The sequence below is a fragment of the Pelecanus crispus genome, chromosome 1 (genome assembly GCF_030463565.1).
Source record: "Pelecanus crispus isolate bPelCri1 chromosome 1, bPelCri1.pri, whole genome shotgun sequence".
NCBI classification, from domain to species: domain Eukaryota; kingdom Metazoa; phylum Chordata; class Aves; order Pelecaniformes; family Pelecanidae; genus Pelecanus; species Pelecanus crispus.
In genome coordinates, this window is record NC_134643.1 from 199,959,641 (window position 1) to 199,984,065 (window position 24,425).

Genomic DNA, 24,425 nt, shown 5'->3' on the forward strand with positions numbered 1-24,425 from the left:
AGTTAGGGAAATTCAACAAGTCCTCCACATGATCTGTTCCAGTGCTTCCTTATCCGTGCAGTTAAAAACACGTTTCCTCATGTCGGAATTAATCTAGCTTTTAGAAACTTAAGATCACTCTTCTTTGTTCTATTTGTGATATAACTAATAGTAGGAATTTATTTTTTCTTCTTTTTGGCAGTCTATTAAGGCTGCGATTTTGTCTCATCACTTCTTTTCTGAACTAAAGAGCCCATTTATATTAGTTAGAATCATAGAATCGTTTAGGTTGGAAAAGACCTTTAAAATCATCCAGTCCAACCATTAACCTACACTACCAAGTCTACTCTAAACCAATCAAGGGTAGACTAGACTAAACCATGTCCCAAAGTGCCACATCTACCCGTTTTTTGAACACTTCCAGGGATGGTGACTCCACCACCTCTCTGGGCAGCCTGTTCCAATTCTTGACCACCCTTTCTGTAAAGAAATTTTTTCTAATTTCCATCCTAAACCTCCCCTGGCGCAGCTTGAGCCCATTTCCTCTCATCCTATCGCTAACTACCTGGGACAAGAGACCAACACCCACCTCACTACAACCTCCTTTCAGGTAGTTGTAGAGAGCGATAAGGTCTCCCCTCAGCCTCCTCTTCTCCAGGCTCAACAACCCCAGTTCCCTCAGCCGCTCCTCATAAGGCCTGTGCTCCAGACCCTTCACCAGCCTTGTTGCCCTTTTCTGAACACGCTCCAGCACCTCAATGTCTTTCTTGTATTGAGGGGCCCAAAACTGGACACAGTATTCCAGGTGCAGCCTCACCAGTGCCGAGTACAGAGGGACAATCACCTCCCTGCTCCTGCTGCCCACACTATTCCTGATACAGGCCAGGATGCTGTTGGCCTTCTTGGCCACCTGTGCACACTGCTGGCTCATGCTCAGTCAGCTGTCAGCCAGCACCCCCAGGTCCTTTTTGTCCAGGCAGCTTTCCAGCCACTCTTCCCCAAGCCTGTAGCATTGCATGGGGTTGTTGTGACCCAAGTGCAGGACCTGGCACTTGGCCTTGTTAAACCTCATACAGTTGGCCTCGGCCCATCGGTCCAGCCTGTCCAGGTCCCTCTGCAGGGCCACCCTACCCTCGAGCAGATCGACACTCCCACCCAGTTTGGTGTCGTCTGCAAACTTACTGAGGGTGCACTCAATCCCCTCATCCAGATCATCAATAAAGATATTAAACAAGGCTGGCCCCAAAACAGAGCCCTGGGGAACACCGCTCGTGACCGGCCGCCAACTGGACTTAACTCCATTTACCACTACTCTCTGGGCTCAGCCACCCAACCAGTTTTTTACCCAGCAAAGACTACTCCCGTCCAAGCCATGAGCTATCCTTCACTGGTCATGTTTCCCAGAGTTGTGATCTTTCTTGGTATTCTCTCAACCCTCTGAAAGTGAAAGCCTTGTTTCTAAATGGGAAACACAAAAGTGGATTTGTTATGTTAGCTAACACTGCAGTAGCCGTGAGGAGAACAGAATAATTCAGGTGTCCTCCACAGAGTGCTCCTCTTCATACCAGCAGGATGATGATTCCTTTTGCTGCGGGAGTTTGCTTCAGATGCAGACCCACTGCAAAACTTACATCCTTCTTTGCAGAACTGCTGTTTAGCATTTATGCAACTGATTCTTGTTGTGAATTGGCTTCTGCCTTTTTTCTGTTGCTTATTCTTTACTGGTTGTAGTACTTTGGACTTGTTGACCTCTATGGGTTTTTTCCGATGACTTCACCAGTTTTCAGGATTCTTCCAAATACCATTTATGTTCTTCGACAATGCTTATAGCTTTGTCTACAGTAGTGTCATCTCCAGATTTAAAATGAGACTCAGCTTATTAATAAAAATATTGACTAGTACCAGGCTCAGAAACAAAACCCTGGTGAGCTCCTCCACTCATTCTCTCCTAGTTTGGCAGTAAACTGTTGGTAACTACTCTGGTTTGGTTTTCCAATACCCATCTTAAAAACAGTTTCTGTAGATGGTATTTTCCTAAGTTGCGGCTTAGGTTTCAAAATCCCAATTAGAAAATGTTATCATCTCTGCTGTCCCCCCCTGTTATCCTGTTACAGGAAGGCTACTTTGACACAGTTTGTTCTTGACAAAACTATTTAGACTATTATATATAGTTTTAATATCTTCTAAGCTTCAAATAGTTTGTTTCTGTTACTGTTTTGTATTGTCACAGAATCACAGAATGGTTGAGGTTGGAAGGGACCTCTGGAGGTCATCTGGTCCAGCCCCCCTGCTCAAGCAGGGCCACCAGCAGCCAGGTGCCCAGGATCATGTCTAGATGGCTTTTGAATATCCCCAAGGCTGGAGAATCAACCATCTCTCTGGGCAACCTGTGCCAGTGCTTGGTCACCCTTAGAGGGAGAAAGTGTTTCCTGATGTTCAGAGGGAACCTTCTGTGTCTCAGTTTGTGCCCATTGCCTCTTGTCTTGCCACAACCAAAAGGAAAGGAGCCTGACTCTGTCATCTTCATGCCCTCCCTTTGGATAATTTTTTCCATAATCTCAAGTTAGGCTCACTGTTCTGCAACTCCCAGTTTTCTGATTTGTCCCAATTTTAAAGATTGGCACTTGCTTTGACTTTTTCTAGTCTCTTCAGGTCTTGTCCTTCACAATTCTCAAAAAATAGTGTCTGGTAGCTCAGAGATTCTCTCAAGTGTGTCCCTAAATATTCTTCACATCTAGCTAATTTGAAAATGTTATCTAAGGACTCTGTCTAACCTGTTCTCTTCTTAGTGCATCTTGTCTTCTAATGCCACTGTGGCTAAAGTTATGTTATCTGCTTGACTGCGGTTAGTATTTGTAATGAAAATCGAAGCAAACACAAAAATTAAACGGTTGGCTTCTCTTATTCATCTGTTTTTAATGGATATTTTGTATTTGTATATCAGGGGTTTTTTTGTGCAAGGCTCCTTGCTAATCTAACTAATTAGCTGTGTAAGTGCCATGGGAATTTGGTTTGTGCTTAACCGTTGTGACTATAATCTTTATCCCAGTATAGTGTATTTTGTTTCTTTGAAGAAAAAAAAAAAGGCTTTTAAAACTTAATACTGCACAATAAAGTTGTTATACTGATAAGTGCATTATAAATATGCAGATTTACTTGAGAAAAAGCATCAAAGCAGAAATAAGTAGGACATTCAGTTTAAATACATACTTTCTTCCTCACCACAAATCAGTTACATGGAAAAATTTGTGACTTCAGGAGACCTCGTTGAAATGTGTTAAAAGTTAACTGTTTTGAATGGATGTTTCTCAGTAATCCCTTTAGCTGATGGTTTCCATGTGAAGCCAATGTTCTGCAAGTGGGGACTTTTTACTTTTCTAACCATGGAAAGGACTTGAGCTTGTAAACTTCCAAAAGAGTCATTTGAAATGGAAGACAGTTGAAGACAAGTGATACTCTTCAGACAGCAAGCCGTAGTACCAAACCCCAGAATTTGTTGGACTGCAACATTGTCACTTCTCTTAGGCTGGAATAAAAAAAAAAATGACGGAATGCCTGTGTACTTGATGCTTAGGATGATGTTAATATTTACCATATGGATTGGATAGGAGGTCTGTTTATTCTCAAAGTAAAGAACAAGATGAATTTTAATAGGTAATATGACAAATATTACCTCTTTGTGCTGAACAGAAAAGCAAGCCATTGATCTTGCTGAACAGAAAAGTTAAGAACAAATGTATTTGTACCATCCTTTCGTTTCATCTCCAATTGCATGAATAAAACAATGCCAAGAAAAATTCCATCCAAATTGTGCAGATAAAGTAAGGCACTTTAGTAAGGAATTTTTGTCCTGACTTCACCAGGGGTATTTGAGGGATATCTGCTGTTAGAGTATATGCCCAGTAAACAAACTTTTGTCACAGAAAGAAAAAGAAAGCCATAAGCAAAGACAGGACACATTTCTTTGTTTCATGAAGAATAATGCTGAGGCCATTAATAAAAATAGTACAGTTGATTGGAGTTGTAATCAGTTGTCATTTTAAGCATTTCCAGTTAAATGTAACTTTCTGATATTTTGGTCAGTGCAGCTAGTGTGGTAAACCTGCAGAAGTAGGGGGAGGGTTCTGAATATAGGGGGAAACTAATGAACGTTTACATCAGCATTGGAACAGCTTGAGTGAAGTATACTGAGCAAACAGTGATAATTAAAATCTCTGGAAGCGAAGCAGAGTATGTGGCAAGGCACATACGACATACATATTAAAGATTACATGTGTGCTAGCAGTGTGTTTTAGCTAATGACAAATAAAATCCCTATTTCAACTTGATCTTCAAGTTTCTTAAAAATAATTTCTGATAATGCAATTTCACTTTCAGAAATAAGTATTTTACACATGCAAATTCATTCACGTGTATTCAGTAGGTAATATTTCAGATTAATTTAGGCAAGCAAGTTTTGAAGAAGTCTTCTAATTTTGGCTGCCTACAAATGCAGAGGTAGAAAATAATTAGATATTGTGCCTTGTCAGAGAAGCTGTTGCAGTGATGAAAAATGTTATTTAACTCCTTATTGTCACTGCTATGAGGTGGAATTTTTCATGATGGCAGATTCCTTCTCTGTTGAAAAGTAAAATTTAACATCATAGTGTTTGTATAGCCAAAATATTAACATGGAGGTTTGTGTGAGATGATTCTGACAAAAAGGTTAACACTTGGAGAAGGCAGGAAGATAAAATCTACTCATACACAGTAAGGTCATGAAATACAGCAAAAATCTTGTGTTACTGTTTGTATTGAGTAAAAGAGCCCATCCAAAGATACTGCTTCTAATTAGGGTATGTTCACCAGTACTCAAAATCTATAATTTGTATCTGGTCATTCATGAGTAAGATTCATCTTTTCTAACTTACAGATTCCTAAGAAAGGTCAGAGAAATTAACATGTTCCATTGACTGTAGTTCTTATGTATGCATCGTATTTTTAGCTGTCTAGTACTAGATGAGTTCAATCCTGCCGGCAGTGTCTTTAAGTTATATAGACAGGATCGTGTTTGAAGATAAAGTAGGAAATACTTGAAGCAACATTTTGATTATACATAAAATCTATTTACCTTTTTAGAAAATCTTTCTGGGCAACTTCACGGAATTTAGAAACAAATAAGGACTTTGAAAGTTATACATTAGAGCAGAATGAGATATTAGTGATAATACATGAATTCATGAATACCTTCCTTATTTCTAACTTACAAGGCATTTTTGGAGTAGTACATACATCTGAAAGCATTCTCAGGTTGGGTGAAGCTATTTGGGTTCCTAAGAGCTTGCAAGATTCTCTGTTTTATTGATTTGCAAGAAGGCATAGATGGCTTTAATTGTTCAGATTTTATTGTATGTAGCTTTTGCCTTGTCAGTGAATACTTATCCCAGTTTCAGAATTGGAGAATGATTTTTCACATGAAAGATAATCTAGCTTTTTCTATATTTTATACTCCAGTCAAAGCATATTTCTTGGCCGGGAAAAAAAAAAAGGAGATTTAGGTCTAACAAATATTCAGCACAGCAGTTGAAACAGTGTTCCTAATCTTTATCACGAGTGGAGGACTGGTTACTGGTAAGAAATCAAATCAGAAGATAATATGTCTCAAAAAAACATGAATTTACAGTGACAGATAGCTGAGTGCATGGGATAAAACTTTAGGATTTTGTATTCTACGCATACATCACTGTCCATCTGCATCAGGAACACACTGAACAGGAAGACATGCAGAACAAAATTGAAGTAGGCACAGCCATGATGATAGAAGATTTGGAATTACTTAAACCTCTGTGAAACACCCTATATACCTTTCATTTCTGGAAACTGTATGATAGTTACCCTTTTGAACATGTTGTAATTACAAGTCATAGCTGCCACTGATTCACCAGAAGAGTTGGGTGAATTGCAGTGTATATCAATGCCACTAGACAGGATGGTACCATTTCCCTTTTGCTGAAGAGCGTGAAACTTAGTTCTGCAAACAGAAGATTACTGGGTTTAATTGAAGGCATGAATGCAACTGAAAAGTAAAATCTTATTAGCTGCATTAAGAATTAGCAACACGGAACAAATTCTTAACATTAAAAACTACAATCAGTACTGTATTTGGAGTAATGATCTACTGATTGGCCTGAGGACGTTGCTAGTGAGGCTAATGTCTTTAAGCGGTGGTAAAAGGTACCAGCCTAAGGCTTACAGTAAAGTGGCTTACCAACAACCACAGACATCCTTGATCCTTCCTCCTTGCTTATCTGTAGGGTACAGCTGTTGCTGAAACCAAGTTAAGTGTTCTCGTCTTAGAGAGAGATTGGCAGGGATACCAAAAAAAAAAAAGTATCTATCCCCTACACACAGACCTTAAAAAAAAGCAAAACACAGCAGAGAGTGGTATTTTAGCCCGGAACAAACTCCTGAAGGCCATACAGTCAACTTCTAAGTAGCTGACAAGTAAGCCTTTTTGATCTCCTGGTAATTTAGATAACTTTTCAGTCTTCTCTAGAAACATGTTGAATTTGTTCATTTTATGACACATTTATTGCAGATTAGTTACTCTCTGCTGCTTTCTTGCCATTGTAAAATCTAATGAACATAGAAGCTAATGAAACATTTTGGAAATGGAACATCACAGAGCTGGAGACTGGAGGCGTTATGATTCTACGTGTTAGCATCCCTTAATTACCTCATGCTTACATTTAATACATTTGACAACAGGAAGAAGCAAGAGCTCACAAGTAAATATGTTGGGGTTCCTCCTAGTTGTACCAGTTCCTACTGCTCATTGACACCACCATGCAATCTCAGGAATTTCATGTTCCTTATCTTGTCCCTACAGTGTCTCAATGATGTCAAATTGTAGCCTTGAGACATTTCCTCTTTTTTTTCTCAGCCTTATTGTTGTTAATGTCCATTAAATGCCTCAGACCTCTGTGGTAATATTCCATGCTATAAAGGGACTGCAGTGTTACATTGTTAGTCTCGCTGCGGGTAGTCTGTACTTCTGTCTCCTACTTTGTAGTTCTGTCTGTAGTTATATAATAGAACATCTTATTGCAAGTGTTTTGGCTGGAAAAACATTCTTATTTATCCAATATTCTGAGTTGGAAAGCAATAAAGCCTGTCATCAGACCTTAAAGTTGACCTTCTTTTGCTTCAAGTTACCATGGGTGTCATCATGTTGCTCCTTTAATCTTAGTCAGTCGATGGCGAGAGGAAGGACTGGGGCTTCACATTTCTTTCCTCACTGAACATACTATAGAAACACCTGGTGTTTCTTCTTGGCTGAGCATGCCCACATGAGTGAGAAAAACAGTATAACTCTCTTCTGTCAGGAGTTCAGATCTATTTCTGATACAGTTTTGGCATCAAAAGAAAATCAGGGGAAAAAATCCTCTACTATTTCATGGCTTACCAAAGACCTGTTGTATAGTTATCAGAATACTGTTGATGAGGAGAAGATACGTATTTATTTCCTTACCAGTATAGATTCTTTGTAGAAAATACGGTTTTAAAAAACAGGCATTTTTGTTTTATTTTCCCTTTCTCTTTATCTACACATAGTTTTCCTACAGCAACAGGCAGATTATGGTAATGTCTTAGAGGAGACAAGCAGTGGTTGTGTGATTACTGACTGGGATCTTTGCCTACAGTAAAATTTAATTTTCCAAACTAAATGTGACAACAGAATTGCAGGAGTTGAGACCTATTTGCAACAAACAGTATGGTTACATTCTGCCCGTGACTGGAAATCCTTTTAGACTCTCTAGCTAGTATTGCCACAGTCTTTGAAGGCATGAGTTGCCTGACCCTGATGTGTGCAGCACTGAAGGCTTGCCCATATGCTTCTCTACAGACCATACTGTAGCCCATGTAATTTATGAATAAGCTTGTAAACCCATAAGAAACATGGCACTTGACAAAATTTAGCTTAGGGTTCACAGTGGTATACGAGTGGAGAGAATATATGCTCATTTGAGCTAGGACCTTTTAAAACTTCACGATCTGTGAATTGTTTTTGAGACAAAAAAGAAAATTGTGCCAAATAAATTCATAACTGCGCTTAAAAGTGTTTGTACAAATAGTAAAATAGGGAGAGTGTCGTGGTTTAGCTCCAGCCAGCAACTAAGCACCACGCAGCCGCTTGCTCACTCCCCCTACCCCGATGGGATGGGGGAGAGAAACGGAGGAGTAAGAGTGAAAAAAACCCACTCCTGGGTTGAGATAAGAACAGTTTAATAATTGAAATAAGGTTGTTAATAATAATAATAATAATAATAATAATAATAATAATAATAATAATAATAGTATAACAATGATGATAATAATAAGAATATACAAAGCAAGTGATGCACAATGCAATTGCTCACCACCCACCGACCGATACCCAGACAGTTTCCCGAGCAGCGATCGCTGCTCCCTGGCCAACCCCCTCCCAGTTTATATACTGAGCATGACGTCATATGGTATGGAATAGCCCTTTGGTCAGTTTGGATCAAATCTTCTGGCTGTGCCCCCTCCCAGTTTCTTGTGCACCTGGCAGAGCATGGGAAGCTGGAAAGTCCTTGACTAGCATAAGCAGTACTCAGCAACAACTAAAAACATCAGTGTGTTATCAACATTCTTCTCCTACTAAATCCAAAACACAGCACTATGCCTGCTACTAGGAAGAAAATTAACTCTATCCCAGCTGAAACGAGGACAGAGAGAAAATTTCTGTCACACAGACTAAAGAGAAGAGAGAGTTGCCCTGACAGCAATTGCTACCAGCATCCAGGGCTGTATAAACAGGAGCAGAGCCAGTAGAGACAGGAAAAGTAATTAGACCCCTCTACTCAGCACATGCAAGGCCACATCTGGAATACTGTGTCCAGTTTCAAGTCCCCCAGTTCAAGGAAGACATCACTAAATTGTGATGACTATCATGATGGTGGGGTGCTGGAGCACTTGCCCTGTGAGGAGAGACTTATGGAGCTGGGCTTGTTCAGCCTGCAAAAGAGATGTCTTCAGGGGGACCTACCAGCAGCTCTCAGTGCCAATGGGGCAGCATCTCTTCTCCATCAAGAAGGTGGAGTCAGGCTCCTCACAGTGATGCATGGTATGAGGATGAGAGATGATAGGTAAAAATTGAAACAAGAGATTCAGACTGGATATAAAGAAAAACATTTTCACTGTGATGGCAGTCAAGTACTGGAATGGGTTTGCCCAGGGAGGCTGTGCAGTCTCCATCCTTGGGGATTTTCCAGAAACAACTGGACAAAGCCCCGAGAATCACAGAATCTTTGAATAGTTGAGGTTGGAACTGACCTTGGGAGGTCATCTGGTCCAACTCCCCTGCTCAAGCAGGACCACCTAGAGCAGGTTGCCCAGGAACATGTTTAGACAGCTTTTGAATGTCTCCAAGGATGGAGATTTCACAGCCTCTCTGGGCAACCTGTTCTAGTGCTCAGTCATCCTCACAGTAAAAAAAGTTCAGACAGAACCTCCTGTGTTTCAGTTTATGCCCATTGCCTCTTGTCCTGTCACTGGGCACTGCTGGAAAGAGCCTGGCTCTATCTTCTTTGCGGCCTCCCTCAAGGTGTTAATGTATATTAATTTATGTATATTAAAAAATAATACTAATTAATAATGTATATTAATTAATGTATATTAATACATTGATAAGATTCCCCCTAAGTCTTCTCCTCTTTACGCTTAACAGTCCTAGCTCCCTCAGCTTTTCCTCATGAGAGAGATGCTCCAGTCCCTTAATCATTATTGTGACCCTTTGTTGGACTCTCTCCAGTATGTCCATGTCTCTCTTGTACTGGGGAGCCTAGAACTGGACACAGAACTCCAGGTGTGGTCTCACCAGTGCTGAGCATAGGGAAGAATCACCTCTCTCGACCTACTGGCAACACTCCTCCTAAAGCAGCCCAGGATAGTGTTGGCCTTCTTTGCAACAAGGGCACATTGCTGGCTAATGTTCAACTTGGGGTCCACCAGGACCCCCAGGTCCTTTTCTGCAAAGCTGCTTTCCAGCTGAGTGACCCCCAGCATATATTGGTGCCTGGGGTTCTTTCTCCACAGGTGCGGGACTTCAAACTTGTTGCATTTCATGAGGTTCATGAGGTTCCTGTCAGCCCATTTCTCCAGCCTGTCGATGTCCCTCTGGATGGCAGCACAACCCTCTGGTGTATTAGCCACTCCTCCCAGTTTTATGTCATCAGCAAACCTCCTGAGGAGACACTCTGCCCTATCATCTAGATCAGTAATGAAGATGTTGAGCAGGACTGGACTCAGTGTTGACCCCTGGGATACACTGCTAGTTACTGGCCTCCAACTAGACTTCATGCCACTGATCACCATCCTCTGGGCCCAGACGTTCAGCCAGTTTTCAATCCACCTTGCTGTCTGCTCATCAAGCCCATACATCAACAACTTTTGTAGGAGGATCTTATGGGAGATGGCATTGAAAGCCTCACTGAAGTCCAGGTAGACAATATCCACTGCTCTCCCCTCATCTACCAAGCCAGTCGTTTCGTTGCAGAAGGTTATCAAGTTGGTCAAGCATGAATTCCCTTTGGTGACTACTTCTGGTTATTTTCTTGTCCTTAATGTGCCTTGAAATAATTTCCAGGGTTCATTGTTCTGTCACCTTCCCAGGGATTGATGTGAGGCTGACCTGTCTGTAGTTCGCTGGGTACTCCTTTCTGCCCTATTTGAAGATAAGGGTGAGATTTGCTCGGTCTTCAGGCACCTATCCCAATCACCATGATGATTCAAAGATTATTGAGAGTGACTTTGCAATGACATCATCCAACTCCCTCAGCATTTGGGTGGTGCATCCCATCAGGTCCCATGGACCTATATGTGTCTACTTTGCTTAACTAATCTGTAATCTGATCATCTTCTACCAAGCGTAGATCTCCCTTTCTCCAGACTTTCCGTCTGCTTCTGGGACATGGGATTTCTGAAGGCAAGACTTGCTAGTAAAGACCAAGTCAAAGAAGGCATTCAGTACTTCAGCCTTTTCCATGTTCTGTGTCACCAGGGCCCCTGCCTCATTAAGCAGTGGATGCATATTTTCTCTAGTCTTCATTTTGTTCTGTATGTATTTAAAGAAGCACTTCTCGTTACCCTTGACATTTCTCACCAGATTCAATTCCAGTTGGGCTTTGGCTTTCTTAACTGCGTCTCTGCATGCTCGAACTTGCTCTATATTCCTTCCAGGTTGCAACTTGTTCATCCACACAGACCTCCTGGCATTTTTGCCTGACTTCCTACTTGTTGAGATGGACTGTTCTGGAGCTTGGAGGAGGTGATCCTTGAGTGTTAATCAGCTTTCTTGGGACCCTTTTCCCTCCAGGGCCTTATCCAATGAGAGTCTTCCAAGCAGATCCCTGAAGAGTACCAAGTCTGCTGTCCTGAAGTCCAGGACTGCGATCTTGCTTTTTGCCCTGCTCCATCCTCTCACAATCCTGGACTCCACTATCTCATGGTCACTGCAGCCAAGGCTGCCTTCAGCCTTTGCATCCCCAATGTGCCCTTCCTTTTTTGTGAGTGTGAGCAGAACATGTCTCCTCACTGATTTCTCTATCACTTGGATCAGGAAATTGTCATTGATGCTCTTCAGGATCTTCCTGGTCTGTTTATGCCCTGCTGTGTTGTTCCTCGGGTTGGTTGAAGTGTCCCCCAGGTGGACCAGGACTGTGAATGTGAGGCTACTTCTACCTTTGAGCAGGAAATTGAATCATAGAATCATAGAATGCTTTGGGTTGGAAGGGACCTTTAGAGATCATCTAGCCCAACACCCCTGCAGTGAGCAGGGACAGCTTTAACCAGATCAGGTTGCTCAGAGCCCCGTCCAACCTGACCTTGAATGTTTCTAGGGATGGGGCCTCCACTGCCTCTCTGGGCAACCTGTTCCAGTGCTTGACCACCCTCGCTGTAAAAAATTTCTTCCTTATATCCAGTCTAAATCTATTCTTCTTTAGTTTAAATCCGTTATTCCTTGTCCTGTCACAACAGGCCTTGCTAAACACTTCTTGCTGGGAGAGAAGGAAGATGGTGACAAGATGCAGTTAGCCTTTGCAGTTAACATCTTCGTTGCCCATGTGAGACAAACCCCACATGAAGAAGAATAACCTTTTAATAATTATTTTTTCTAATTTCTGAACAAGTTGGGTGAAAATTATATAAGGACTACCTTGAGTATTGTCCTAGACAGTATTGTATCAGTAGGATAGAAAGATAACCCGGATGTGCATTTAGTTGCCGCTTCTTTCCTTTTGTACCACTTTCTGCCTGGTCCTTCCTAATACTATGAGGGGAAAGACACATTCAAATGCAAAATCCTATCTCTAACCTCATTCTAACTCTGGGTGCTTATACAGTATTCAGAGAACTTGAATGAGTATTAATACTTATAATAAGATGGGAGTTAAGATTCAGTGCATAGCATGAATTGCAAGAGAGGGATGCAGATAATTGTTTTCTTTACATGCTGGAAACAGAGGAAGGCTTTTTACATAGTAAGGTATATTACAGAAAGTAACTGGCTATTTTCTTCATGGACTTTTAAGTTTTTCTGCTAATGACTATAGTCGAATCGTTTTAGCTTGACTGGGTCATTCTACTTTAGTCTTTTTGTTTATTGACCATTAGAATATTCAGTTCCCTTCCTGACTGATTCCTGTGAATGGGGCCCACACTGGGGTTACATCTTAGTTTTACATTATCAAACAAGCTGTCTGTTAGGTGTTTGGACATTTTAAATTTTTGTTTACAAGAAAGGTAAAGAACCTGTTTGCATTCAACATGTATAGATGGTTTCTGGAGCAGCAATTTATGCCAATACATCAGTGTAAGGTTCCTGCTGTAGTTACCTAGTGAAATCTAATTGAAAGCGTTCATCTGGTTCCTCCTGTTTTCAGCTGATAATTTCTTCTTACAACAGAGTAAATGTTTTTCTCCGTTTCCACTCATCGTTCAGTATAAAATGAGAACAGTCATCAATGAATCACATAAATGTCAACAGAAAGAAATTAGCTGCTGTTGGACATTAGGAAGGTGGGAGAGTTTGCGAAGAAAAGCCTCTTTGGGAAAACCAGGGTGTTTCTCTGGTCCCCTCTGCTCTCAGCTGTGCTGGATGTTCCCTCTGTAACGCATCAGTTCTTGCTTCGTTCAACAGCTTGACGAAAGACAAACAGTTAGGGCAGCCAAGAGAAATACACTTCATGACATCATTCTCTGGTGGATATGTTTAAGTTTGTTAGTTATGCTCAGTTTTATTTCTTTATTCTCTAATCTGTCTAAACTATGTTACAGATTCCACTGATCATCTGTGAAGACTAAATAATGTGCAGGCTTCTACATGGTATTTTCTGACTAGGGAGAAAAAATCCTTGTTTATTTCTCTTAACCTATGTTAAGGAACCTTAACCATGGGAAGAAGATGGGGAACGGGTCTAATTCAGAACTAAATGTTTATTGATGTATTTTTAAACAAGTGAAGTATACTGACATCGTCAGGTGAATATAGTATAAACACTGCTGCAGACTTCTAATTGAATATTGGCTAAGAAGTGGAAATCCCCTTTTTTCCCCGACTGTATAATATGTCTGGTGTTTAATTTAGTATCCATTATGAGTGCAAGACATCAGCGTTATGCATACTAAGTTCCTTTATCCTCAGGCCAAGAACCATTCTGCAGGCGTAATGCAAGAATGCCTACAGAGCTGTGTGGGTGTATATAAACTCTAACCTGAACATCTTGCAGTGTTCTCAAGTGGGAGGGTAATTTCGCCTCTTCATTGATTTTACTGATGTCTCTTATGAGCAAGTAGTGCCATTTCCCTCAACCTGTGATGAATTGCGTGTGCTATACAATGTGGGCTGTTGCTCACCAGAGGATTAAGCAGGAGCAACAAACCTGCTTCACTTTCTTCAAACCTTTCATGAGTGACAGACACCTGCGTCATCTTGCACAGTCTTAACATTCTGATATATAAAAGCAGCCTTCCAGTTCTTCTAGAGGAGACTGCCTAGGTTGACAAAAATGCTTACACTGCATTTGGATCATTTACAAAAAAACACTGCCTTACTTGTGCTAAAATTTTCAAAAGCAAGTAAATTTTATGTGTAGTCTCAGCACTGTTAAATTAAGCTGTCCTAAGTACCTGCAGTAACCATGGTATCTGAAAGTCTGGATTACTGCAGCAGTTCTTTGTCTGGGGTGTGATACATACTGTACTTGGATTTTAATGGAGCCGTACAGATTTTATATTTTCTCATAAAACTCCTCAAGATGAATAAAAACAAGCGTGGGCTAAATGTTTGTGCTTTTCAGCGCTCTTTCTGTTACAGAATCTTGCTGACTTTCTTAATTGCTAACTTATGCACTTTCTTTGTCTTTTAGAATGTCGGGTGGTGAAATCCACTTCCTATACCAAAATAGCTTCGACTTCACGTAGGAGCACCACCAAGAGCCCGGGTCCATCCCGACGCAGCAAGTCTCCTGCTTCTACCAGCTCAGGTAAAACAAGCAAGAAATCCTTCTTAACAATAGCAACCAATCTGTTTCAATAGAATTGGCAATGTGCTTGAAATTCCACGTTTCTGTGGAAAAACTTCATATGTATGAAACAGTTGATAGTAAAAATTCACGTTTTCTCAGTTGTATCTGAGATGAATTGTCTTTCCAATACAAAATAATTCTTCAGTGTTTTATAAGTCATACTCTGGCATTGCCATAGTTCATTTTACTTTATTTTCCATGCACGATTTTGCTGCCAATACCTAAAGACAAAAAGAGGTATTCTTTGTGCTAGGAACCGAATAAGCATAATGCAGAAAGTAGTCCAAGTTAGGCAGCGTAGGATCTGTGTCTGTAAAAGGTTGATTTCACAGTCTTTTTTTGTATTTTGTTTCTGAGGGAGTTGAGGCAGCAGTGAGGAAAGGATAGGTTAAAGACATTGAGGATATTGAGGAAAGGGGGGCAGGGCAGAGAAAGAATGCAATTACAGATGTGAATGTGAGGTGCAAAGATAGCTGAGGAAGAAATAAGTCAGAGTTGACCTAACAAGCCAGTGCTACAGGCTGGAGAAGACACAGCAAAAAGCTTTAAAAAGTTCTGTCTGAAGGCCTTGCTTTGGCTGCCTTTGCAGCTGCTCCCACTAAATAGTCTATGACTAGTTCCCCGCTGCAGCTTTTTCCCAACCAAAACAAATAAATAAACAAAAAAAAGTGCATTAGATAACTTGCCAGTATTGGTGCCTGAAAGTACAAATAATACTTGGTGTGGGCCCGTTGAGTAGACCCAATCCAGCATTTGCAGCATTGCTTGTGAATATGGATTTTCCAAGAGGCAAACATTAGAGCTGTCTGAAAGCCACCTCACTCTTTCTGCTGTAAGTCTTCTGCCAACAGGGAAGTGAACGTCATACTGGGACCTGCACCCAGCACCATAAGGTCTTTATGGGGAGGTGGTGATCAGAATGACCCAGGTGTTCCTAGCTGCTTTCAAAGAGAGGAGGCATGGACCAGCTGGAACCATATTTTTCACAGGAAGACTAAGCTGAGAAAAAAAGCATCCTTGCTCAGGGAAGGAGGAAAGTGGGAGAGATGCAATGATAGAGACGTCGACGTGGGTAGCAAGGCTGGGAGGCAACATGCTGCCTACACATTCTAAGAACAGCTGAAATAGAGAAACCTGAAAAGAGGTAATGGGAAGAAATATGGATTGTGAGGAACAAGCCCAGCATAGCTCTCTTAAACATACGTTAAGTAGCTTGCTTTGTACCTAGGTGGAGCAGAGTTAAGTTAAACTTTAGCAAGGGAAGCCCTGCTTGGTGTGTGTTATGGACTCTTCCTGTTTTTTTCTAATGAATATTCATTTGGGAGTATGGATAGCGGACACTGAACTGTATATGTTCATTTCTGTGTGGAATAACTGTCCTGCTATGCATAACAAATGTTTCTGCCATGGGACTAGCAACATTTTTCCCATGTTGACTGTGATACCTTGTTGCTTTTGGTCCTGAGAGAAATAGTACTGCTTTTACTTAAACATGCAGGAGAAGTGTATGTCAGTAAATATTAATTTCCTGCAGTTCAGTTTTACAGGGTCTAAACAGAATACCATTACATGTTCAATCACTGCAAAAGATCAGGAGGTTATTTTACAGCTTGTGAAAAAAAGGAATGTTTTCATTATGCCACAATAATAATTAATATATCAGAAAAGAAGAAGAAAAGGAACAGTGTAGTGGAAATATTAAAAATGCAAAACATTTTGCGTGGTTCCGTGCTAATGACAGATTTACTGATCTTAAATATATCTTATGTGAAAACAATAAATTTACAGGAAATAGGCACATACTAGTTTGTTAAAAGATGGTCCATGTCCTTGCCTATTTGGACACTTTAGTTAAGATTTTCTTAGAGAAAGACATTAGACAAAACCCTACAGAAATGTGTAGGATGCTGACAGAGCAGTCTGTCAACTGGTAGGAGCCTTGGTGAAGAACTGGCTGAAGGGCAGGGCTCAAAGGGTTGTAGTGAATGGGGCTACAGCTGGCTGGTGACCAGTCAGCAGTGGTGTTCTTCAGGGCTTAATTCTAGGGCCATATTTTTATCATGAGCCGTATTTTTATCATGTTCCATATTTTTATCAATGATCTGGATGCAGGAGTTGAATGCACCATTAGCAAATTTGCTGATGAACTAAACTGGGAGGTGCTGTTGACTCTCTTGAGGGACAAGACGCCTTGCAGAGGGATCTAGATAGATTGGAGCATTAGGCAATCATCAATGGCATGAAATTTAACAAGAACAAATGTCAGATTCTACAGCTGGGATGGAGTAATACCGGGCACAAGTGTAAATCAGGAGAGGAGTGGCTGGAGAGCAGCCCTGCAGAAAGGTATCTGGGGGTGCTGGTCGACAGCAGGCTCAGTATGAGTCTGCAGCGTGCCCTGGCAGCCAAGAGGGCCAACCACATCCTGGGTGCATCAAACAGCGTAACCAGCTGGTCAAAAGAGGTGATTATCCTGATGTATTTAGCACTAGTGCAACCTCACCTTGAGTATTGTGTGCAGTTCTGGGCCCCACATTTAAGAAGGATGTTAAGGTACTCCAATGCATCCAGAGGAGGGCAGCAAAGCTGGTAAAAGGGCTGGAAGGCATGTCCTGTGAGGGGCAGCTAAGGACTTTGGGTTTGTCCAGTTTGGAGACAAGGAGGCTGAGGGGTGACTTCATTGCTCTCTACAGCTTCCTGCGGAGGTGTGGTGGTTTGACCCTGGCTGGAAGCCAAGTGCCCACCAAAGCTGCTCTATCACTCCCCTTCTCAACTGGACAGGGGAGAGAACATACAATGAAAAAGTTCATGGGTCAAGATAAGGACAGGGAGAGGTCATTCAGCAATTACCGTCACGGGCAAAACAGACTCGACTTGGGGAAAATCAGTTTAATTTATTGCCAGTCAAAACTGAGTAGGGTCATGAGAAATAAAACCAAATCTTAAAACACCTTCCCCCCACCCCTCCCTTCTTCCTGAGCTCAACTTCACTTCCAATTTTCTCTACCTCCTCCCCACAGCAGTGCAGGGGGATGGGGAATGGGGGTTGTGGTCAGTTCATCACACGTTGTCTCTGCCGCTCCTTCCTCCTCAAGGGGAGGACTCCTCACACTCTTCCTCTGCTCCAGCATGGGGTCCCAGCCATGGGAGACAGTCCTCCAGGAACTGCTCCAAAGTGAGTCCTTCCCATGGGCTACAGTTCTTCACGAACTGCTCCAGCGTGGGTCCCCCATGGGGTCACAAGTCCTGCCACCAAACCTGCTCCAGCGTGGGCTCCTCTCTCTCCACGGGTCCACAGGTCCTGCCAGGAGCCTGCTCCAGCATGGGCTTCCCACAGGGTCACAGCCTCCTTCAGGCACATCCACCTGCTCCAGTGTGGGTCCTCCACGGGCTGCAGGTGGATATCTGCTCCACTGCTAACCTCCATGGGCTGCAGGGGCACAGCCTGCCTCAGCATGGGCTTCACCACGGGCTGCAGGGGAATCTCTGCTCCGGTGCCTGGGGCACCTCCTCCGCCTCCTTCTTCACTGACCTTGGTGTCTGCAGAGTTGTTCCTCTCAGGTATTCTCACTCTTCACTCCAGCTGTAATTTGTGTCCTGGGCATTTTTGGTGTCCGTCCCTGTCCCCCCACTTCTTAAATATGTTATCCCAGAGGCACTACCACTGTCACTGATGGGCTCGGCCTTGGCCAGCAGCGGGTCTGTCCTGGAGCCGGCTGGCATTGGCTCTGTCAGACACAGGGGAAGCTTCTAGCAGCTTCTCACAGAAGCCACCCCTGTAGTCCCCTGCTACCAAAGCCTTGCCACGCAAACACAATACAGGAGGGGAAGTGGAGAGGGAGGTGCTGATCTCTTCTCTCTGGTATCCAGTGACAGGACGAGAGGTTTAGACAGGACATTAGGAAGCACTTTTTTACTGCGAAGGTGGTCAGACACTGGAACAGGCTTCCTAGAGAGGTTGTCAATGCCCCGAGCCTGTCAGTGTTTAAGAGGGATTTGGGCAATGCTGTCAATAACACATTTAACTTTTGGTCAGCCCTGAATTGGTCAGGCAGTTGGACTAGATGATCATTGTATGTCCCTTCCAGCTGAACTGTTCATTCCATTCCATTCCATTCCATTCCATCCTATCCTATCCTATCCTATCCTATCCTATCCTATCCTATCCTATCCTATCCTATCCTATCCTATCCTATTCTATTCTATTCTATTCTATTCTAACTTGTTACAGCTTAAAAAGGGTAAACAATTGAAAATGTTTCTATAGAAGTTAATTTTAGTGGGAACAATGAATCTGGTTTGGCTGTGCCTCTTCCGTTTGCTTTCTGCAAATAGTGAAGTCAAATTGTCTGAATGTTACAGGAAGCCTATTTCTAACCTTATGTACATGAGTATTTACATCAGTATTACTGTCATAAAAGGAAGCAGTATTGTACTCAGTGGGTACTTGCCCTCAAGAATTATTTTTAGATCACGTAAAACTAAAAACAATTAATGAATAGATTTTAAAGATGTGCAATATGATATTAGACACTGCATTAGAAAACAACAGTAAAAAGAAAAAGAAACACTAACTCTTAGATAGTTAGACAAAAAACAAAGTTCTCCCATGAAATGCAGACAATATGTACAGATTTCACTATTGTGCCATCCAGTAGGCCTAAAAATACTGCCTGTTTATTGGAATTATGTACCCATGACAGATACAGAATAGAGATATTACCATCTAGCACACATATGAGCAGGTAATTTTTTCCATGTTGTTTACATTAAACATCTCAGTATTAAGAGAGTCTCCTAAATGACTAGTGCACAAGTAGAAGTTCTGTTTTTGTTATCATGTTGTTACTGCTAAATGTGTATATATGTATGTATTTTTTTTTATTCTATGCTTTTAAACTGCTTTCAGTTCATCTTTATGCTACTGTTAGGGATTTTTCTTTCATTAGGGATAAACATAAAAAATACTCCAGAAAAACAGTAGATTCTTTGCTCAGTTCAAAGGCACTACATGCGCATTCCAGAAAGAAAGGTGTATCATTTTGTGAATAGTTGTATCGTAAAAGAAAGTTGAGAAAAGTAGGGATAAAGGGCAGGCAGAAAGCATTATTGATAGTGTACCCTTGAGAAAAAGCAAAATGAGCTGTATGGAGAAGAGCATGCTGCTAATTAGAAAGAATCTGATTCTTGTTTGATTCTTGCTGCATTTTGAAAAGTCTGTGCATTCTTGCTATGCAAAAGGATCAGATGCCTGCCCCAGTCATCAATTCATGCCCATATCAAGATAATACACATGGATAACTACATTGGCCAAAAAAAGGAAAGTTGCATAGACAAAGACTATGTTAGAAAAATGTAAACATCTCAAAGTTGCATATTAAAACTGATAAAATCCTAAAATGAACGGATATCCTTGAGTTACCCTTAATTCTCTCCTGTATAGATCTGTAGTATGGTATAGTCTTTAATGTAGGTATTGCCAACGTTATTTTTCTCATACAGCACAGGATAGCTGATCGGGATTAATCATTTTTAGAGTTAATAAAGGTACAGTCTTCGGGTCATTACCCCATTGTTAGAGAAATGGATGTATAAATGAGGCTAGGACATGTAGACAGCCTGCTTTGGTTTAAGCACTTAAATACCATAGAATCATAAAATCATAGAATCGCTTAGGTTGGAAAAGACCTTTAAGATCATCCAGTCTAACCATTAATCTAACATTACCAAGTCCACACTAAACCAATCAAGGGTAGACTAGACTAAACCATGTCCCAAAGTGGGGACGTCTACCCGTTTTTTGAACGCTTCCAGGGATGGTGACTCCACCACCTCTCTGGGCAGCCTGTTCCAATGCTTGACTACCCTTTCCGTGAAGAAATTTTTCCTAATATCCAACCTAAACCTACCCTGGTACACCATCTTCAATAACTCTTCCCTTTCTTTGACACAGAATTTCAAATGGTAAGTGAATTAAGCCAAACTTGGGATTGAACTAAACATTTATAAATGCAATGAAGTCCATGAGACCCTTATTCTGAGCAAATAGTGGTATGGGGTGATGAACTTTCCCAAATTCATCCCAGTAGCTTCTGAAGTTGCTTACAGAAATCAAAGGGGTTATTTTGGGGGGTTGGTCAGTTTGTGGTTTTCTTTACTGTCTCTGTCTCATTTTCACATCTCTAAGTTTGGAGCAATACCAATTTACCAAAACTGGTGCTTTGAAGATAGATTCAGTAATGTTAACATACGATTTTTAGAAAAAATCCTGCTTGAAGGCCCTCGCCCCTCGTGTAGAGCTTTCTGTTTCAGTCTCACCTTGTCATGGTGGCCCCTGGCTGTATGCAGGAGCAGGCAAAGGACCCTGAGTATCCCATCTCCTTGGCGAGCCCCCAGCCACTGCTCCGGAGAACCCTTTCCCTCATCGTCTCATCTGGTACTGGGGGAAGAGGGCTCTTAGTGACATTCCCAAGGGTCTTAGATAACTTTCACCCTTTGGAGGTGCCTTTCTCCCTCCATTGCCTGTAAAGGCAGCATCTTTGGTGAGCCTGAAAGCCCCGTACAGAACCTGCCATAACAACACTGTCGAGCTTTGCCAGTACATGGCCATGGGAGTAACAGCATGGGAACAACAGGATAAAAAATACTGTCCCACAGGCTCTGGGACACACTGCCACAGCAGCATGGGGGAAAGGATGGAGCTGCGAATGGAAAGCAGGCTGCAGGGTTGCAGAGAAAAACCCTTAGTGATACCAGAGGCTACACTAGTGCTCAGTGCCACACAGGTTTAAATCTGTACTCTGGTTAACTGAGGGCAAGGAAATACGTGTCAGTCTGTAAGGGAATGGGAGACACACACTCCTTACCCTTTCTTGAGCTATACAATCTACAGCGAGCAAAAAAGCTGCATCTGCTTTTACACTATTTCTTGACTTATTTAAGAGGAAAGTATACCTTTCCATAGGTGGTGTTCACCTTTCTTCCATCCTTGCTTTTTCTTTTTTCTTTTCTTAACAGAGCATATGCTTAGTGTGCTTATATTTTCCTTGTAGCCTCCCTGGATCCTGAGAGCAGATGCATCCTATTTTTATATAAAAACACAAAATACTTTTTTCTTAAAAGAGTACATGCAAGCTAGGAAGGTCTTTGGTAAGGGCTGACTTCTCCATTATTATATGTTTTGTTCAGTTTTTTATTTACATCTGACAGTGTTTCAAAATAGTACCGCAAGACAGAAACCTCGCTGCAGGATTGCTTTCTGGTTTTTTACAAATGCATTTGAGGTATTGTCTGCTTCAAAATGCTTTCAGTCTAAATAGAGAAGAGAAGCCAGGAACAAGGCAAAGAAGAGAAGCAGGGAAAGGTAGCGTGACCTCCCAGGCAGGCAGAGGGCTAAGTTTGGTTCCAAGTGCAATAGATAATCCTGCCTCTATTTAATTTTCCCAATGTCTTCTTAAAGCCTGTAAAACACTTTGATGTTTTTTTGTTGGCACCAAATATTATTTGGGAAAGGACATCATAAAAGAGATGTTGAATTTCAGTGAGACAGGGTATCGGCCCGTTGCTGGTGACTAAAAATTATGAATGTCTGATGGCTATTCAGTAGCTGTTGGCTTCTGTCCAGCTACCAATTAACACCATTGGTGGCAGCCTTAGTGCAAGTGAAGAGGTAACAGTTTCGAAGAAAGCAGCGCTTACTTCTTCATGGTCATTATTTTTAGTCAAATCAAGAGCACCATGAGACAGCTGGAATTATTGTACCCTTGATCCATTAAATTAAGGAAAGATACTGCATTTGGGTGAACTCTGTTTTAGCCTCTGAAATCCCAACTCTAATTTTCAGGACTTGCTCTCAACAAAAGTAACTACTTTCTTTTTTTTCTGTTTGAGCACCTCCTTCAAAATTATTTCCTTCTCACTTCTCCTCCCCTCTGAGCTATCTCCTGTTCCCCTCAAGCTATCACCCACAATATTTCGGAGGCTTGAAATCTTATTTGTGACAGCAATTCAGGTTTGGTCTTAAGAAGACTTATTTAGGAGTTTCAGTTATTTAGTGCGACGGATGTCTATTTCAAGAGTTACTGGGTTGACATGTATCTATTCCGAATGACAAAGGGAACGTATGTGAAGAATAGGTAGTGTAGGTCGTATTACCAAGGGCTGTGTGTTTTTCTAAAAAATTGCAGCTGGGCAAAGAAATTGTGAAGCTACATGTCAAACTAAAGCCTGATCAAAACCGTAGGTCTTCCCTAAAGAAAAGAGTGTTTTAGCCTATGGAAATTGGATCTTACTGAAGGCTTCTCTAGAGCAGATGCTTGTGCTTTTCTCAGCTAGTTAGAAAAAAAGAGGTAGATCTGTTCCTCTGCAAGAAGATATGTTTTCATTTAGTTTGATAGTTCATCCCTAGGCCATTATCCAGAAACAACTCTTCTTCAACCACCTGACTCAAGAAGGTCTTTTGGATCCCAAAGGAAGGAACATGACGTATCATATTGTCTTTGGCGAGGTCACATGTTTTTATTCACACTGTTATAGGTACTCAGCTGACAGATTTTGTAATAAATATGCTGAAGCAAAACTTCCCTGAAGCCAAGAGTACAAACCCATGGGAGTGATGGAGTCATCCTACAGACCCAGGAATTTCCAGATGATTTTTACTTTGATCCTGGCTTCCTTTTAATTTTTTATTTATAGTGTTTGTATTTGATACTAATAATTAAAAAGTTAAGTTTTATAATTTTATAGCTTATAGTAAAAATCAGGAGTTAGTAAGAGAAATAGATTTGGTTAGGCTGAATAGTTTAGCCCTCTTAAAGGATTAAAAAGTTAAATGCTGAATGAAGAAACATCCTCAGAGTTTGTACTCCATTCACATAGGCTGATTTGAGAATCCTAGTCTTTCCAATTAGGCAAATCAGTTCAAAAGAGAGATTTTCATTAAATCTTATGTACATGTAGATGTTCTCTAGATTAGGTACTACATGAAATTAGCAGGCAAGATCACAGATATCAGCTGTACTCTGATGAAGTGCAGAGAAAAAACAAGAGGCACTTACCCACCTTCTGAGGCTACAAAAAAACCAGCTTGTGGATTCCAGGGAATTGTATTTTCAAGGAAGGCTCCTGTCTTCCGAGATCTCAGGCATGTCTGCAGTATCTACGTGTCTGTAGCACTTCTCTGCTTGATAGTGCAGATGTAGGTGACTTCAGGTTGAGGTAGAAGTACCATCATAGCAGCCACTCCATGGAGATGGGAGTGGGCTGAGCATGTGTGGGGTTGACAGTCCCTGCTGAGCTCTGCACTGCTTGGGTTACATGTTGCAGCTACCACAGATACTGATAACTTACAGGGACTCAGGTATTGCTGGCTGCTGGGATGGGAATGTAAACCTGACCTGAAGGTGATCCCTTCTGCTGACATTTCTAATCTGTTGATTTGTTGATGAGATGAAAGGTCTGTGTGGGTCTGTTAAGCCTTGCCTTCAATGGCAGAGGGATGTTATTTTTGTATCTGCGTAACTTCTTGGCATAAACTGTAGCAAAGATTGAATGTAAAAAAGACAGATTAGCACCAGTTACAATGAATGAAAGGGGATTGAGCCCAGCCAGCATGGGTTCATGAAAGGCAGGTCCTGTTTGACCAACCTGATCTCCTTCTATGACCTGGTGACCTGCCTAGTGGATGAAGATAAAGCTGTGGATGTCATCTACCTAGACTTCAGTAAAGCCTTTGACACAGTCTCCCACGGCATACTCCTAAGGAAGCTGGTGGCTCATGGCTTGGACAGACATACTCTTCACTGGGAAAAGAAACAGTTGGGTGGCCGAGGCCAGAGAGTTGTGGTAAACAGAGTTAAA

The 24,425-nt window shown here is 41.6% G+C and overlaps 1 protein-coding gene across 7 annotated transcripts in view; it reads left to right on the forward strand.

Annotated features, from left to right (window-relative positions):
* Window positions 1–24,425, forward strand: part of DCLK1 (doublecortin like kinase 1) — a 253,897-nt gene that overhangs the window by 160,401 nt on the left and 69,071 nt on the right. For 3 of the 7 annotated variants that reach the window (XM_075709376.1, XM_075709381.1, XM_075709400.1), the window contains exon 4: window positions 14,409–14,525. In XM_075709376.1, coding sequence (XP_075565491.1) covers window positions 14,409–14,525 — 117 coding nt within the window. Of the gene's footprint in view, window positions 1–14,408; window positions 14,535–24,425 lie in introns of all 7 variants that reach the window. The other 4 variants (XM_075709387.1, XM_075709395.1, XM_075709407.1 and 1 more) reach the window with 2 other exon arrangements.